Source organism: Belonocnema kinseyi, chromosome 3 (assembly GCF_010883055.1).
Source record: "Belonocnema kinseyi isolate 2016_QV_RU_SX_M_011 chromosome 3, B_treatae_v1, whole genome shotgun sequence".
NCBI lineage: Eukaryota > Metazoa > Arthropoda > Insecta > Hymenoptera > Cynipidae > Belonocnema > Belonocnema kinseyi.
This window is the reverse complement of record NC_046659.1, coordinates 38,410,559-38,427,336: the sequence shown is the minus strand read 5'-3', so window position 1 is coordinate 38,427,336 and position 16,778 is coordinate 38,410,559. Positions and strand designations below refer to the sequence as shown.

General features: G+C 35.9%; 2 protein-coding genes across 2 annotated transcripts in view; one reads left to right on the top strand and one right to left on the bottom strand.

The window, feature by feature from the left end:
• Nucleotides 1–16,778, bottom strand: part of LOC117170253 (Krueppel-like factor 6) — a 491,461-nt gene that overhangs the window by 237,714 nt on the left and 236,969 nt on the right. The gene's annotated exons all lie outside the window — the stretch shown is intronic.
• On the top strand, nt 12,589–13,323 carry LOC117169786. Its single transcript, XM_033356293.1, has one exon. The coding sequence runs from the start codon at nt 12,589–12,591 to the stop codon at nt 13,321–13,323; it is 735 nt and encodes a 244-aa protein (XP_033212184.1).

Genomic DNA, 16,778 nt, shown 5'->3' with positions numbered 1-16,778 from the left:
TTCTTTTTCAAATCAGCCACCCCCCTGCCCATTTTTATTCTGAGAAAAATTTTTTAGTGCACACAAAAAATTCCTTGTGAAGTGTGCTTTCAGATGCCCTTTGGTACTTTGTACAAAGAAATCAACGTTAACCTCGAAATGGATGCCTCGATCGTGACATGTCACCAAAAATGTAGCTTTTTCGTCAAAATTGCTGGAAAAATATAACGCTTCAAATATTTTTAGCAATTTTACTGTTAAAGGGGTTATTGGGGTCGCTAATTGCCAATCTGAGTTCAGATTTGCAAAATTCAAGACGGCGGACCCAATATTCTAGACGAACAATACAATAGTCAACAAATTGGCGGATACAATTTTCGGAAGATCAGTGCGAAAAGTCCAAGTTGAAAGAAAGTTTTTTTTAGATATCAAATGTGGTCCTTACAGACTGAATTTAATTGAATGTCGACTTTTAGGTAGATTCTTGGAACGCCTGTTTTTTTAAAGTTCTTGCATTAATTAGTTTTGGTTCACCATGGGGATTTTATTCCGCAGTACCTTGTTTTTCGAAGGCTTTCTCCGATCCACCACATCGAGAGGCGCTTAATGCGGGACTAGTTAACCCGTCAAGGTTCTGTCTTTATCTTTGTCTAGTCTATCTGCAGTCTGTCTCTTTTTGTGACTTATTTAAACTATAAAATCATTCTTATTTAAACTACAAAAATGTTAAAAAATTAAAAAAAAATTATTATGTTACTGATAGTGCTAAACAAACTTTTAAAAATAGATATTAAATGGACAATTTAATTAGGCACAAGAAAAATTTTAATATTGAAGCAGAATGGCATTACACAGCAACTGTGCATGGTAAAATAATTACGATGGAATAGGTGCTACATTCAAAAGAGCAGCATACAGGACAAGTCTTGCAACCATCAGATGCAATCTTAAGACCACATGCTACTTTACAACCCCCTACAAATATTAGCGTGAAGAGTGTCAAAGTAGGGCCTATATTTCGACTCGGGTGAAATCGAAAAAATTCGTAGATGCTGATTATGATATTTTTAAATCGCCAATTTCAATATGTAATTCTTTTTAATTTCCGTACTTTGACCTGCCTATAGAGTATAGACAAAAGACCACTGCTGGAGTAAGTTCACCCAAACTGAGGTCGGTAAATAAACAGAAAAGTAGTGTAAATTGTAAAGCATAAAGCTTACAGAACGAACAATTTTGGTTTTCTTCTCGCAGTCCATTGTTCAATTTTTCAAGAAGGCCAGATTTCTTGAGATATTTCAGCCAATCTGAAGTGAAGCTCTTCAAATTCATAAAATTTTGTTCCTAGATTGATTTAAGAGACTGCCGGACAGTGGCCATTATGTTTTCTACTACTTTTCTGTTTGTTTAACATCCTCAATTTGGGTGAACTTATTCCAGAAGGGTTCTTTTGTCCTTAGACAGGTCAATTTAACGAAATTAAAAAAAAATTATATTAAAATTAGCGATTTAAATATATCATAATCAGCTTCTACGAATTTTTCAGATTCCAATGACATGTTACTTGCATAGAAAAGTTGAATATTTCAAGAAGTTTAATTGAAGAAACTTAAGCTCAATAATCAATTTGGTGTTGCCTACTTCCCCAATTTTCAAACTTTATGGAAAAATTACATACCGTTGAAATCGAAATAATTCGAAAATTCTGGATATATTACTTTCAAGTCGGGGATTGCAAAATTATTATTTTTTAACTTTTTAATTACAGATAGGGCGAGTGAGTGAAAAACTCAAGTTGCTACCTAGACACCTGTAATTCGAGATTTAAAAGGTTAGGCCCTTTTCTTTTATGGCGAACATCTCGTCGAGGGGCAGGTGACTGAGATTTCAGGTGACTCCCGAACTTACGAAAGACCCTATGGAGGTCAGTAGGAATCTCTAAATTCTATTGCGTTGTTCCTTGGTTAGTCTCGCAGTTAGTCTCAGTAAATCTCAGTGCGTCACGAAAAGCCTCGCTCCAGCCGGCTGGTTCAACGAAATTCCCGTCGGAAAGATTCGTAACTCTGTTGGGAACACTCGGGAGATCTGTTTCGAGTACCGCGCGATTAACTTTTCGAGGGATTCTCGTGGTAAGTCAAAGAAATCTGGAGTTAGTCCGAGGGAGGTCTCTAGGAAATCTTCGTGATTCTGGTGGCAGTCATTGTTAGTCTGACTCCCTGATTTCTGAGTGACCAGCCCCTCGCATCTCGTAAAAATCATTCCAACTATTTCAAAAAGAAACCCAACGAAACTAATAAATATTAAACTATAACCAAGGGACCAATAAAAAGAGAAATTAAAAAACTATGTGTAAAAGAAGGGGTAAGGACACTCCTCCACCAAGAAATGACAACCACCATGCGCGTCTGTAGGATCTTCTCTCAGGGAACACACTATAGTAAAAAAAGTTTCTTGAAGTTGATGAGCTTCACTTCTGATTAGCTGAAACATTTTAAGAAATTGCTCCTTCTTGAAAAATTGAGCAATAGGGCGTAGGGACCCTGCCCTCCAGTCAGGCCCAGCCACGCCCACAATACGTTGTGTATTGGAGCGCCCTCGTATATCATCTAGGATGTATTGAATAGCTGGTAATTTCTGACAAGAGCTTTTATAAGATCATCGGTGGCCACTATTTTCTTTGAAAGTATAATGAAAAATATGGCTTATGTGGTATGCCTGCATTCAGAAAAGAATGTCGAAGAAATGACTTTTTTACATTCTCATCAGAGAAGGTATTAGATTTGCATAAAGTTTGACCCCCTTAGTTTTTGTCAAAAGGTCCACGTTTAGAGACCCCCTGAAACCGAAAAACAGGTTTTTACGAATGTATCTATCTGTATGTCTATCTTTCTGTCGTGATGTCTGTCTTTATGTATGTCTGTATGTATGTCTTTCTGTCTATCTGTCTGTAATCACGATACTTTTGAAAAAAATTAATCTATTATAATGGCTTTTGCTGCACTCTTTTAGTGTCATAAGCTAAATGTTCAGTTCGTTAAGTCAGACATTTTGGATAAAAATACTAAAAGTGAGCTCATTTTGAAAATTTGTAAGTACACACTTTTTCATGATTCAAAAATGTTGTGTACAGATGTTCATAGTACTTGAAAAGAAAAATGTTACTTTTCGATAGCCCTAAAAGATTTTCATATCAACTTTTTGAATTTTTTCGGAAAATTCGAATTTTGACCGCACAAAAACCATTTAAAAATCAAAAATTGCATTTTGCGGTCAAACTATGCAAGATAGGAAAAAAAAAATAAGACAAACCTTGTGTACCCGAAAAATATCTACAAATTTGTTATTAATCCCTTTTTATAGAACACATAGTTTTTATATTATTCATAAAACAAACATTGAAAATACAAAAATTAAATTTTTCGACACACGACACAAGCTAAGCTAAAATAAAAAGATAACATTTTTTCATCGAAAGTACACTGAAAAAACTAGTTGGTTGGGACAATTGACAAAGTAGTAGGCCCAACTATTTTAGTTTGTAATATATGCCGCTGCTATTAAAGTGGCTGAGGCTACTATTTTTATTCGCAAGATTGGTGGTAGTTGTCCGCACTACTTTAAATAGTAAGCGTTCCCACTTCAATTAGTATGTCTTACTATTAAATCTTATATTTTCTTACTATTCATATAATTATCTTTATCCCACTGGAAAGCTCTATTGTCTCGATGATTTATTTATACAAATTAGGGTACCTTTTTACGGAGGCCTATTTTGAAATATTCGTTGAATTTATTTGACACATCGAGTTCGCATCTAGTTTATTAATCAATCAAATTTGCCATAGTCCAACAAAGTAAATAGAAATAAATCCTTTGAAAAATATTAATTCCACGATTATTTCAAAACAGGCCTCCGTGAAAACTTTTCCTAGGCGTAGGCCGTAGAGCAGCGATTGCCAAACTAGTGCCGCCGGCCGATGAGGCTGCTGCCAGCAGAGGGATGTCACTCCGGGCTGAGCAGCCCCCATGGGGGAAGCCAGCCCGGGCCCAGCCACTCGGCAGCCCCCCCTCCCCCCACTATTATTTCAATGGCATGCCTTTCATTGTCATGAGATTTAAGGCTGTTTGAATAACTAAAATCCTAAAGATATAACTCAATTCAATTCTAATTATTTGAATCAATTTCCTGATGTAATTTTAAGAAAATGAAAAAAAAAGTTGATGAAAATCGGTTAACATTTCGAGTAATTAAGCATATCGTTAAGAACACGCAAAATTACAAGAACTGTCAACTGGCATTGAAGATATTAGCCGATTTTCATCAACTTTCTTTTTATTTGCTTAAAATTAGATTAGGAAATTGATTTAACTAAGTAAAATTTAATTTATTAACATACTAACACATTTTAATTTTTCTCAACCAGTTATAATTCTCTCGCGTAAAGCATGGTGTGTCAAGCAGTGAAGCAGTCAAGTGTCCCCCTTTGGCGGCAGGGTATTGTGAAAAAATGTGAGGGTGGCGGCCCTGCCGCTCCCCAAAAAGTGAATAAAAGTTTGGGAATCGCTGCCGTAGAGCAGCGATTCCCAAACTGCTACCCTGGGTAGGGTGGCTCCCCGGCGGTAGCTCGGTAGGCTCCAAGGCAGCGTCCCCGCTGTGAGCATGGGACTATTTTTTTTGACCTAGCATGAATGCCTTTAATTGTTCTGAGATTGAAACCTGTTACAATAACTAAAGTTATAAAGGTATGACGCAATTAAATTTAAATGAGCTGAATCAATTTCGTGATATAATTTTAGAAACATGGAAAAAATGTTCATAAAAATCGGTTAATATTTTCACTAAATTTGGCCAAGAAAATACATTACTGAACTACTTTCCAGCGTAACAAAAGTGCAATAACTTTTGAAGTTATTAACCGATTTCTTTCTATCTTTTTCTAATGTTCTCGTCATAGTCTAGAAAATCTAATGCTGTCTATTAAAATTCACTAATAAATGTCAAGAGTCTCCCTTGGGTTTAAGTATTATGAAAAAAATTTGAGGGTAGCGGCCCTACAGCTCCCCAGAAAGAGCGAAAAAAGTTTGGGAATGGCTGCCGTAGAGGACGCCGTTAGGATTTATACGATGCACTTCGGAAATTTCCACGTATTTACACTTCGGGTATGTTCGCACCGAAGCCGGTGCTAGTCACCAGTCTTTATCTGAAACCGCTAAAGACAAAAGCTTTCATGTACTCTCTCCGCTTCAAATTTTGTAATTACCGCGATAAAGTTATTTTGTTCAAAGAACCTTTCTAGTGAGTGATTAAACTAAAAAACCTATCGCCAACGATGTGTGTGAAATAGTGAGACGCTGAGGTGTCGCCAGATGGTGCAGTTGCTGGACTCACACGTTTCTGCTTTTAAAAGACGCGGTAAATTATTAAGCTGGAACTTTCACTGAAAACTGTGTTTTTTGGTCTGCCTTTATCACAATGGCAGAATTTGACTATGTTCGAGTGCTCAAGGAGCAGGATTCCCTATACGCATTGATAAATCGAATTGCTGACTGCCTCATGGCCAACGAAAATCCGCCTCGACAACTGCTAGTTGGACGCTTGTCGAATCTTTAAGAATTGTGGGAAAGATGCCATATGAATCACACATTGTTTCTATCGAATTCGCATCCTGAAGCTGATACGGATGACAAGGAGGGAACAGATCCTGATGTTTACGATCCCGATTCTTTCGTCAGGATGGAGTGGCACTACGAAGAGGTAATAGACTACACTTTAGCAGGCATCCCGGATATGGAGTCTGATTCGACATCTCAAGGTAACGAGATAAAGCATAACGTTAATCGAAAACTCAAGCTTCCTACCATTTCGATTCTGGTTTTTTCGGCTACCTATCGCGAATGGCTTTCCTTTAGAGATTTATTTTCTTCTCATGGTATCGAAAACGAGTCGCTTTGATGCCGAACGGTTACATTATTTAAAGGCAAGCCTCCGAGGGAAGCTTTGATAGTTACACAAAACCAACTGGGAACGGCAGATAATTTTCAGACTATTTGGCAAAACTTAGAAACGCGTTATAATAATTGTAAGTCGTTAATTTACGAATACTTGAAGAAAATTGTGGAATTACCAGATATTACGTCAGATTGGTTGAGTAGCTTGAAAAGTATGCGTAACGTGATTGTGACTGTAATGACTGCTTTGAAAAATCTCAAATGCCCTGTCGATGAAGGAAACAATTTGTTGGTTTTTATCTTAATTAACAAATTAGATAAAACCTCGCGAGATCAATGGGAAATATCCACGTGCGATTTAAGCGATCCTCTCTCTCTCGAATAATTCAATAAATTTCTCGACACGCGTATTCGAATCCTAGAAGCAACTTCAAATATTAAAAAACGAGTAGATAATCAAAGTGCAAGTACATCTGCGCAGTCGTCTCGACAGAAAATTCATGCGCATAAAAATTCGTCAAAACTAAGCTGTCCTTTGTACAAAGAGGAGCACAATCTTTATCCGCGTCCTATATTTAAAAATAAATATTTAATTGAACCCAACGAGTATATTCGATCAAATTCGCGATGTTTTAATTGTTTAGAAGAACTATGGACATGCGTGTCAAAGCAAAAGGATATGTTCTCATTGTAAAAAATCGCATCACTCCCTTTTGCACCGGGTTAAGGATGATTCTAGTTTTCTTTTAGAAGAGTCAAAGCAGACTTCAGATTGTAATGTATTGGAAGCGAAAACTAGTTGTGAAAATGGGAATGCGATGTCCTCTCACTTGAATGCAACCAGGAAAAATCGCCCGCCTGCAATTTTAGCGACAGCTAGAGTAATTATAGAAGAACCTAATGGTAAATGTGTACATGCTTGCGTGCTAATATATCAAGGATCTGAAGCTACATTTGTTTCTGAAAATATTGTTCAACTGTTGCGTCTGTCACGCCAAAAGTTAAATGTTACCATTTCAGGATTAGGGGGTAAAATCTCTAATAACGTTTAGCATTCTGCAACAGTTTGTCACGACCAAACGAAAATTCTCGTCGCGCAAAAATTCAATTTTTGGATGGATGCTTTCTGGATCTCTAAGAACTTCGAATATTCAAACGCATTACATGAATGTGCATCATTCTGCAGATATTGCAACTGATGATGCCCTTCGTCGATCGTGGGAGTTCGAAGAGATTCCAAAATCTAATTTATTAACTAAAAAGGAACTTGAATGTGAGGCTCATTTTGCCGAGACACATTTACGAGATTCTAGCGGCCGATATATGGTTAGGCTTCCCTTAAAGGCTACTGTCGCGACATCGCACTTTCTTTGCTTTTACATTTAGAAAAACGTCTAGAACGCGATGAGGAGGTTTCTATCAAATATCATGATTTTATAGGTATATTAAACTAGCACCTCCACAATCGAATTTTTGAATTTTTCATAGCTCAGAATTTTGGGCTTTTTTTGGGCCTTTCTTGGGCTGCAGTAAAAATTGTTGGGCTCCTTTACTTTTTTAAAAAAATCAATTTTCTTGTGGAAGTGCCAGCTTACATTAACCCAGCACCTCCACTCTTTTGGGCTCCTCGAAAATACACGCTACGATTTTTGGGCTTCAACCCTTAACGTCAAAAATCAACCCATGTAGATACAACTTTGTCCAAAAATCAATTGTTCTAGAGTTTTTTAATGGTAATAGAGTCTCTGATTTTTGGGCTCCTCGAAAATACCCGATACGATTTTTGGGCTTCAACCCTTAACGTAAAAAATCAAACCCTCTTTACTACGTAAATACAACTTTGTCTGCAAATAAATTTTTGTAGAATTTTTTAATGGAAATTGAATCTCTGATTTTTGGGCTCCTCGAAACTACCCGATATGATTTTTGGGTTTCAACCATTAACGTCAAAAATCAACCCCTCTCTACCACGTAAATACAACTTTGTCTGCAAATAAATTTTTTTAGGATTTTTTAATGGAAATAGAGTCGCTGATTTTTGGGCAACTTGAAAATACCCGATACGATTTCTGGGCTTCAACCCTTAACGTCAAAAATCAACCCCTCTCTACAACGTAAATACAACTTTATCTGCAAATAAAGGACCCCGCACTAAATGTATGGGAAAATGGCTTTCAGTGGATTTAGTTGAAAAAAACGAATTACAACAGATTATGTTACAAAATCGATGTCAACATAGAAATCACGGTTCAGATCGTGGTCACTTTTTTAAAGGCAGAAATAGTAGCCAAAGTAACATTAGTAACTAGTGCGTACATTCCGATAATTACAATATAATGTTCTCAAGAGTGCCGAACGCTAAGCGCTCATAATGAGTGAATAGAACGAAATACAATAGATTTAGTTAGAAAAGCGATGTCAACATAGAAATCACGGTTCAGATAATGGTCTGTCATATTTTCGCCTACACCTTTGACTCATATAGCGCCCTTATCAAAACGATCAAACGCTAAGCGCCCAAGATTTAAACTTGACTAATTCATCACTTCTTTAAAGGCAGAAATGGTACCGAAAGTAACATTAGTAACTACTGTGCACATACCGATAATAACATTCTACTCTTCGCAAGAAGGTTAAACGCTAAGCGCTCAAGATCAGCGAATAAAACAAATCCTAGTAACTTTAGCGACAAAAGCGATGCAACTATAAGAATCACGCATCACAAAGTAGTCAGTAATATGTTTAGCCAAACCAATGAGTTATATTGCGCGCTTCTCGAAACGATCAAACGCTATGTGCCCAAGATTTGAACTTTACTAAGCAATTCCTTTTTTAAAGACAGAAATTGTACCCAAAGTAACATTAGTAACTAGTGCGCACATCGACAATAACAGTGTACCCTTCGCCAGAGGGCCGAACGCTAAGCGCCCATGATCAGCGAATAGAACCAATCCTAGTAGTTTTAGCGACACAAGCGATGTCTGTATACGAAATACAAATCAAGAAGTAGTCAGTAACATGTTTAGCCAAACCAATGACAATATGAGTCAACACCATTGACTCATATAGCGCGCTTCTCAGAACGGTCAACGGTGTAGGCGAAAATATGACAGACCACGATCTGAACCGTGATTTCTATGTTGACATCGCTTTTGTAACAAAATCTGTTGTAATTCGCTTTATTCACTGATCTTGAATGCTTAGCGACGCATAGCGCTAAAACTGTCCATTTTTTTGGATTTTTTCTACGGATATTTCATCCGGCACTTATAATCTTAAAAATTACAAAGTTTCAGCTAAATCCACCGAAAGCCATTTTCCCATACATTTAGTGCGGGGTCCTTTATTTGCAGACAAAGTTGTATTTACGTGGTAGAGAGGGGTTGATTTTTGACGTTAAGGATTGAAGCCCAAAAATCGTAGCGGGTATTTTAGAGGAGCCCAAAAATCAGATATTCTATTTCCATTTAAAAATTCTACCAAAATTTATTTGCAGACAAAGTTGTATTTACATGGTAAAGAGGGTTTGATTTTTTACGTTAAGGGTTGAAGCCCAAAAATCGTAGCGGTTATTTTCGAAGAGCCCAAAAATCAGCAACTCTATTTCCATTAAAAAAATCTACAAAAATTAATTTGCAGACAAAGTTGTATTTACGTAGTAGAGAGGGGTTGATTTTTGACGTTAAGGGTTAAAGCCCAAGAATCTTATCGGGTATTTTTATTAGGAGCTCAAAAATCAGCGACTCTATTTCCATTAAAAAATTCTACAAAAATTTATTTGCAGACAAAGTTGTATTTACGTGGTAGAGAGGGGTTGATTTTTTACGTTAAGGGTTGAAGCCCAAAAATCGTATCGAGTATTTTCGAGAAGCCGAAAAATCAGAGACTCTATTTCCATTAAAAAATTCTAGAAGAATTTATTTTTTGACAAAGTAGTATCAACGTGGGTTGATTTTTGACGTTAAGGGTTGAAGCCCAAAAATCGTAGCGTGTATTTTCGAAGAGCCAAAAAATCAGCGACTCTATTTCCATTGAAAAATTCTTCAAAAATTTATTTGCAGACAAAGTTGTATTTACGTGTTAGAGAGGGATTGATTTTTGACGTTGAGGATTGAAGCCCAAAAACCGTAGCGTGTATTTTCAAGGAGCCCAAAAATCAGAAACTGTGTTCCAATAAAAAATTCTACCAAAATTTATTTGCAGACAAAGTTGTATTTACGTTGTAGAGAGGGGTTGATTTTTGACGTTAAGGGTTAAAGCCCAAGAATCGTATCAGGTATTTTTCAGGAGCTCATAAATCAGCGACTCTATTTCTATTACAAAATTGTACAAAAATTTATTTGCTGACAAAGTTGTATTTACGTGGTAGAGAGGGGTTGATTTTTTACGTTAATGGTTTAAGCCCAAAAATCATATCGGGTATTTTAGAGGAGCCCAAAAATCAGATATTCTATTTCCATTAAAAAATTCTACCAAAATTTATTTGCAGACAAAGGTGTATTTACGTGGTAAAGAGAGTTTGATTTTTTACGTTAAGGGTTGAAGCCCAAAAATCGTAGCGGTTATTTTCGAGGAGCCGAAAAATCAGCAACTTTATTTCCATTAAAAAAATCTACAAAAATTAATTTGCAGACAAAGTTGTATTTACGTAGTAAAGAGGGGTTGATTTTTGACGTTAAGGGTTAAAGCCCAAGAATCTTATCGGGTATTTTTATTAGGAGCTCAAAAATCAGCGACTCTATTTCCATTAAAAAATTCTACAAAAATTTATTTGCAGACAAAGTTGTATTTACGTGGTAGAGAGGGGTTGATTTTTTACGTTAAGGGTTTAAGCCCAAAAATCATATCGGGTATTTTAGAGGAGCCCAAAAATCAGATATTCTATTTCCATTAAAAAATGCTACCAAAATTTATTTGCAGACAAAGTTATATTTACATGGTAAAGAGGGTTTGATTTTTTACGTTAAGGGTTGAAGCCCAAAAATCGTAGCGGTTATTTTCAAAGAGCCCAAAAATCAGCAACTCTATTTCCATTAAAAAAATCTACAAAAATTAATTTGCAGACAAAGTTGTATTTACGTAGTAGAGAGGGTTGATTTTTGACGTTAAGGGTTAAAGTCCAAAAATCTTATCGTTTATTTTTATTAGGAGCTCAAAAATCAGCGACTCTATTTCCATTAAAAAATTCTACAAAAATTTATTTGCAGACAAAGTTGTATTTACGTGGTGTGGAGGGGTTCTTTTTTACGTTAAGGGTTGAAGCCCAAAATCGTATCGGGTATTTTCGAGAAGCCGAAAAGTTAGAGACTCTATTTCCATTAAAAAATTCTAGAAAAATTGATTTTTTGACAAAGTAGTATCAACATGGGTTGATTTTTGACGTTCAAAGTTGAAGCCCAAAAATCGTAGCGTGTATTTTTGAGGAGCCCAAAAATCATAGACTCTATTTCCATTAAAAAATCCTACCAAAATTTATTTGCAGACAAAGTTGTATTTACGTGGTAGAGAGGGGTTGATTTTTTGACGTTAAAGGTTGGAGCCCAAAAATCGAAGTGAGTATTTTCTGGGAGCCCAAAAAAGCCCAAAAATATCCCGTTAATGAATTACTGGAAATTTTCAATTTTTTGAAGGGGGTTGATTTTGGAAGTTAAGGGTTTGTTTGGGGAAAATTTTTTTTGCGGATTTTAAGAGCCCAAAAAAAGCCCAAAATTCTGGTGTAATTGAATTTTTATTATTTAGTGATTTAAAGAAGTGGAGGTGCTGGGTTAATTTAAGCTGGCACCTCCACAAGAAAATTGATTTTTTGAAAAAAGTAAAGGAGCCCAAAAATTTTTATTGCAGCCCAAAAAAAGCCCAAAATTCTGAGCTATGAAAAATTCAAAAATTCGATTGCGGAGGTGCTAGCTTAATGTACCTTGATTTTATGCGAGATTATGAATTGCTTGGTCTCATGTCCCGCATTGGTTGAATGGATGATGATAATGATGATTCCTTCCGAGTGTTTATCCCACATCACCCTGTTCTTCGATATCACTGTCAGACTATGAAGTTAAGGATTGTATTTAACGCATCCAGACCTACTTCCACCAAAGCCTCGATTAATGACTGTCTACATATAGGGCCGAAACTTCAAAATGATATTTCTTTTATTATACTACGATGGCGTCAACATCGGTATGTTTTGTGTGCTGACATAGCTCATATGTTTCGACAGATATTAGTATATCCGCCTGATCGCAAGTATCAATGCATTCTCTGGCGTGAAAAAACCGATGAGCCTGTTCAGATTTTTGAGCTGAACACAGTAACATATGGAATGTGTTCATCTCCATATCTTGCAATCCGCGTCCGTCAACTGGTTGAAGGCAAAACGAATAATTTTCCATTAGCAACTTCGGTTCTTGCAATTTTTATTTTTTATTTTTACGTATTTATTTGCAGACAAAGGTGTATTTACGTGGTAGAGAGGGGTTGATTTTTGACGTTAAGGGTTAAAGCAGGGTTTAAAAAGTATCAACGTGGGTTGATTTTTGACGTTAAGGGTTGAAGCCCAAAAATCGTAGCGTGTATTTTCGAAGAGCCAAAAAATCAGCGACTCTATTTCCATTGAAAAATTCTACAAAAATGTATGCAAGAATAAGATAAGATAAGGTCTCGACTATGGCCTTGAGAGATGAAATGATTCAATTCGCTTCCGCTGGCGGTCTACGTTTATGCAAGTGGTTCAGTAACACTGTTGACTTGCTTTCTAGGCTAGACCAATCGGATCACGGTTTAGTGATAGAGTTTCCATTTGATAATTCCTCAGGTTTTAAAGTTCTTGGAATTTTATGGAGTCCTTCAGATGATGCATTTTGTTTTCACATTAATGAAATTCAGGACAAGATTCCTACAAAACGCTCAATATTATCTGCAGTTTCGAAGTTATATGGCCCTATGGGCTGGTTAGCTTCAGTTACCATCGTTGCAAAAATTTTAATGCAAAAACTCTGGCTACATAAACTAGATAGGGATGATACGCTTCCCTCCGACCTTATAAAAGAATGGTATGATTTTCGCTCAAAATTACCTGCATTATCGCGCATTTCAATTCCTAGATGGACTTCTTGTGGTAGCAATACAAAGTCTATTGAAATACATGGCTTTTCCGATGCATCTCGCCTCGCTTATTGCGCGGTTGTCTATTCACGCATCATTTCTGAATCAGGTTACATTGTAGTTAAACTTCTTATTGCTAAAACAAAAGTTGCCCCAATCAAGACTGTGGGTATTCCACATCTTGAACTATGTACTGCTATCCTGTTGACAAGGCTCATTCCATTCGTAGTCAGTTTTTTTCAATGGTTTGGAGGGCTTATTTTCTGTTGGGCAGATTCTTCGATAGTCCTTAGTTGACTGCAAAAGCAGCCAGCTACTCTGCCAGTTTTTGTCGCTAATCGCGTTTCTACTATCCAAACTAAATTACCCTCTTCCTTGTAGAGACTTGTTTCCTTCAAACAGAACCCAGCTAATAGCGCTTCGCGTGCCCTCTCAGCATAAGATTGACTAACTTTCTCTCTTTGGTGGGAAGGCCCAACATAGCTGCCTAGCTACTCAGCTGAATGGCCTCAGTGCAAAACACCAATCCTCGATTCTGTGAAACATGACGTTGTAGCTACCCTACTTACTAAAACTAAAGTTAAGAATGATTGGCAATCTAAATTGCTCGATAGAGAATCGTCTTGGGCTCGTCTAATTCGAATCACTGCTTATGATTCACGAGCAGTAAAAATCTTTAAAGACAAAGTCGTTTTGCCTCGAGCTTTATCCGCTCCAGAAATACGTTAATCCTCTTTGTTTTGGGTCCACTACGTTCAAGCACATAATTTTGCTCTAGAAATCGATCCCATTAAATTTGGTAGAAAATTCACGACTAAATCTTTATTGAAAAAACTTAATCCATTTATTGACTCTGATGGAATTGTTCGCCTTGGTGGCCGGTTGTGCCAATCAAAATTGTTGATTTATCAAAATCCTCCTGCAATTTTACCAAAAAATTGTGTCACATGTGTTCGCGATAACGCAAAAACAGAGACTTACCTTATCGGAAGTCTACAAACTCCTAGAGTTTCTCCATCACATCATTTTGCACATGTGGGAGTGGACTACGCAGGTCCATTTTCCGTTCGATCTAGCTCTAGTCGTGGAATAAAGTCGCGCAAAGCCTGGATTGTAGTGTTAAGCTACATTTACGAAAATTATTGTCAAACTTATTTCTGCTGACTTGGAAAGTTGTGACGCGCTCACTCCAGGACATTTTCTATATGGCACTGGTTTAAAAATTCTACCTACCGAATCTGTCTTCGATCTAAAAGAGAACCTTTTGACTCGCTGGAAATTTTATCAAAGAATTTTAGAACACTTCTAGCATTCGCGGTCTAGAGATTATCTTCAATCTTTGCAAAAGCGAACCAAATGGTTTTCTTCTCGCCCTAATATTAAAATTGGCGATTTCGTACTTTTAAGAAATGCTAATCTCCCCCCTGCGAAATGGAAATTAGCTCGTATAATTAAATTGTATCGGGTCGAGATGGAGTAGTTCGAGTTGTACATGTAAAAACTGCACATTCTTAATTTGATCGACCCATCTCGCAATTAGTTGTCTTACCTACTTCAAACGAATCCTAGATTATATCGAGTTTGCTTTATTATTGACAAATTGTATATCTTTTATTATTCGTTAACATTAGTGCGATTAATATTAAGATCTTTTGTGAAGCTCGCAAGGTGGCCGGTATGTTTAGGATTTATTTTCTATGTATGGAAGAAAAGGAAAATTATTTTTGGTTTAAGATCCTTATTTTATTTTAATAGTTACGCTACGGGTTTAACTCAGGCACGTCGTTTGCCTCGTGCTTTTTCGGGTTTTCGATTCGGGTATGTTCGCGCCGAAGCCGGTGCTAGACACCAGTCTTTGTCTGAAATCGCTAACCACAAAAGCTTTCTTGTGCTCTCACCGCTTAAAAAATTTTAATTACCGCAATAAAATTATTTTGTTCAAAAAACCTTTCCAGTGAGTGATTAATCTAAAAAACCTATCGCCAATGCTAAAAACATCTACTAATAAAGAGCTTCTTGTCGCAACTAACCATTTTTTTCAGTGTAGAGCAAAAAAATTTTTAGTAATGTTTTTTTTTACATTCTCATCAGAGAAGGTATTAGATATGTGTAAAATTTGACAACCCCCCCCCCCAGTTTTTGTCAAATTTCCACGTTTTAAGACCTCCTAAATCAAAAAAATAAGTTTTTACGAATGTGTTTGGCTGTGGGTCTGTCTGTATGTATTTATGCCTGTCTATCTATCAGCACGATAACTTTTGAAAAAATAATTCTATTAGAGTCATCTCTGGTACACTCTTTTGGTGTCCTAAACTAAAGGTCAAGTTCGTTAGCCAGCCATTTTAGATACAAATTCAAAAAGTTAGCGTCTTTTGAATATTTTTGAGAACATCTTTTCAAAATTCAAGAATTCTCTGTACGATTATTCATATTATTTAAAAAGTCGAATATTCGATCTAATGACTTTTTTCATAAAATAAAAAATTATTAGAGTTATAGCATTTACAAAATTCCAAAAAACACGAAAATGTAGCTTTTATGCCGATTAACGGACGATGTGAAAAATTGGCAAGATGATAAAAAGTTTGATTTCTGAATGCCCTACAAGAATATCATAACAACTTTTTAAAATTTCTTGATAAATCAAAAATTAAATTTTGACAGCATAAAAAATAATGGAAAATCCAAAAGTTACATTTTTTCATGCAACATTTTCACAGTATTCCAAATATTCTCAAATATAAAAATGCATTTCCAAGAATATATATGTATGTATATACATATATACATAATTTAAAAGTTAAAAAACGGGTCAGCAGACCGTATGTGTAAAGTTTAAATCATAAAGAAAACATTGGAAATGAGTAAATTCAGTTTGTGGAAAAACGACAAAACTTCCAACAAAACGTTTAATAACAAAATTTTTCTAAAAGAATGCGCATTTTTTTAAACGGGATAATGAAACTTCGTCTCTTTTAATACCAATGCAAGATACGAATTATAATAATATACATTTATTGGAATGATATAAAATTGCAGAGATAAACTCGAGTGCGAAGCACGAGATATGTGAGGAGAATGTTTTCGTTAAAGCCGAAGGAGCTTTAATAAAAGAGAATTCACAATCACCAACTTACTGTTGTCGATACTTTCACGAGCGCGAAACGCGAGGTAAATGCATTATTGAGCTCCCTTGGCGCGCTTATTAGTCAAAGTAACCCTATTTCTAAAGACTAATTTCTCGACTTTTAATGATTATTTCACAAATGTACGAACTGCCAGTCGTCCATTGACTTTTCAACTACAAGTATATGTATCTAACTGAAAAATGCATCTTACACTCAGACACCTTCTGTTATAAAAAAAAATTTAAATGAATAAGAATTTAGTATAAGATTGTTCCAAAATAAGGAAACCGAGGTTTTATTACACTTATTCGTATTGCAGTACCGAAGTTTAATATTATCATACTAGTATTTAAAACACGAAGACGACAAAGTAGTATTCTGAATACGAAATATTATGACTCTCCATTTCAAGAATGAACACTATGAAAAAAGGATATTCTTTTTACTGGGTTTTCGAAAAATAATTGGAATAAGAAAAATAGTGAATATCATTATCTCGAAAACGTGTTTTAGAAATTGATATTGTCAATATGAAATTGACAGAAATCTCAGACGCACAGCAAACTATGAAATTATTATTCTTGATTTTTCATATATGGTTTGGTTTGAGAATGCTCCTCGATT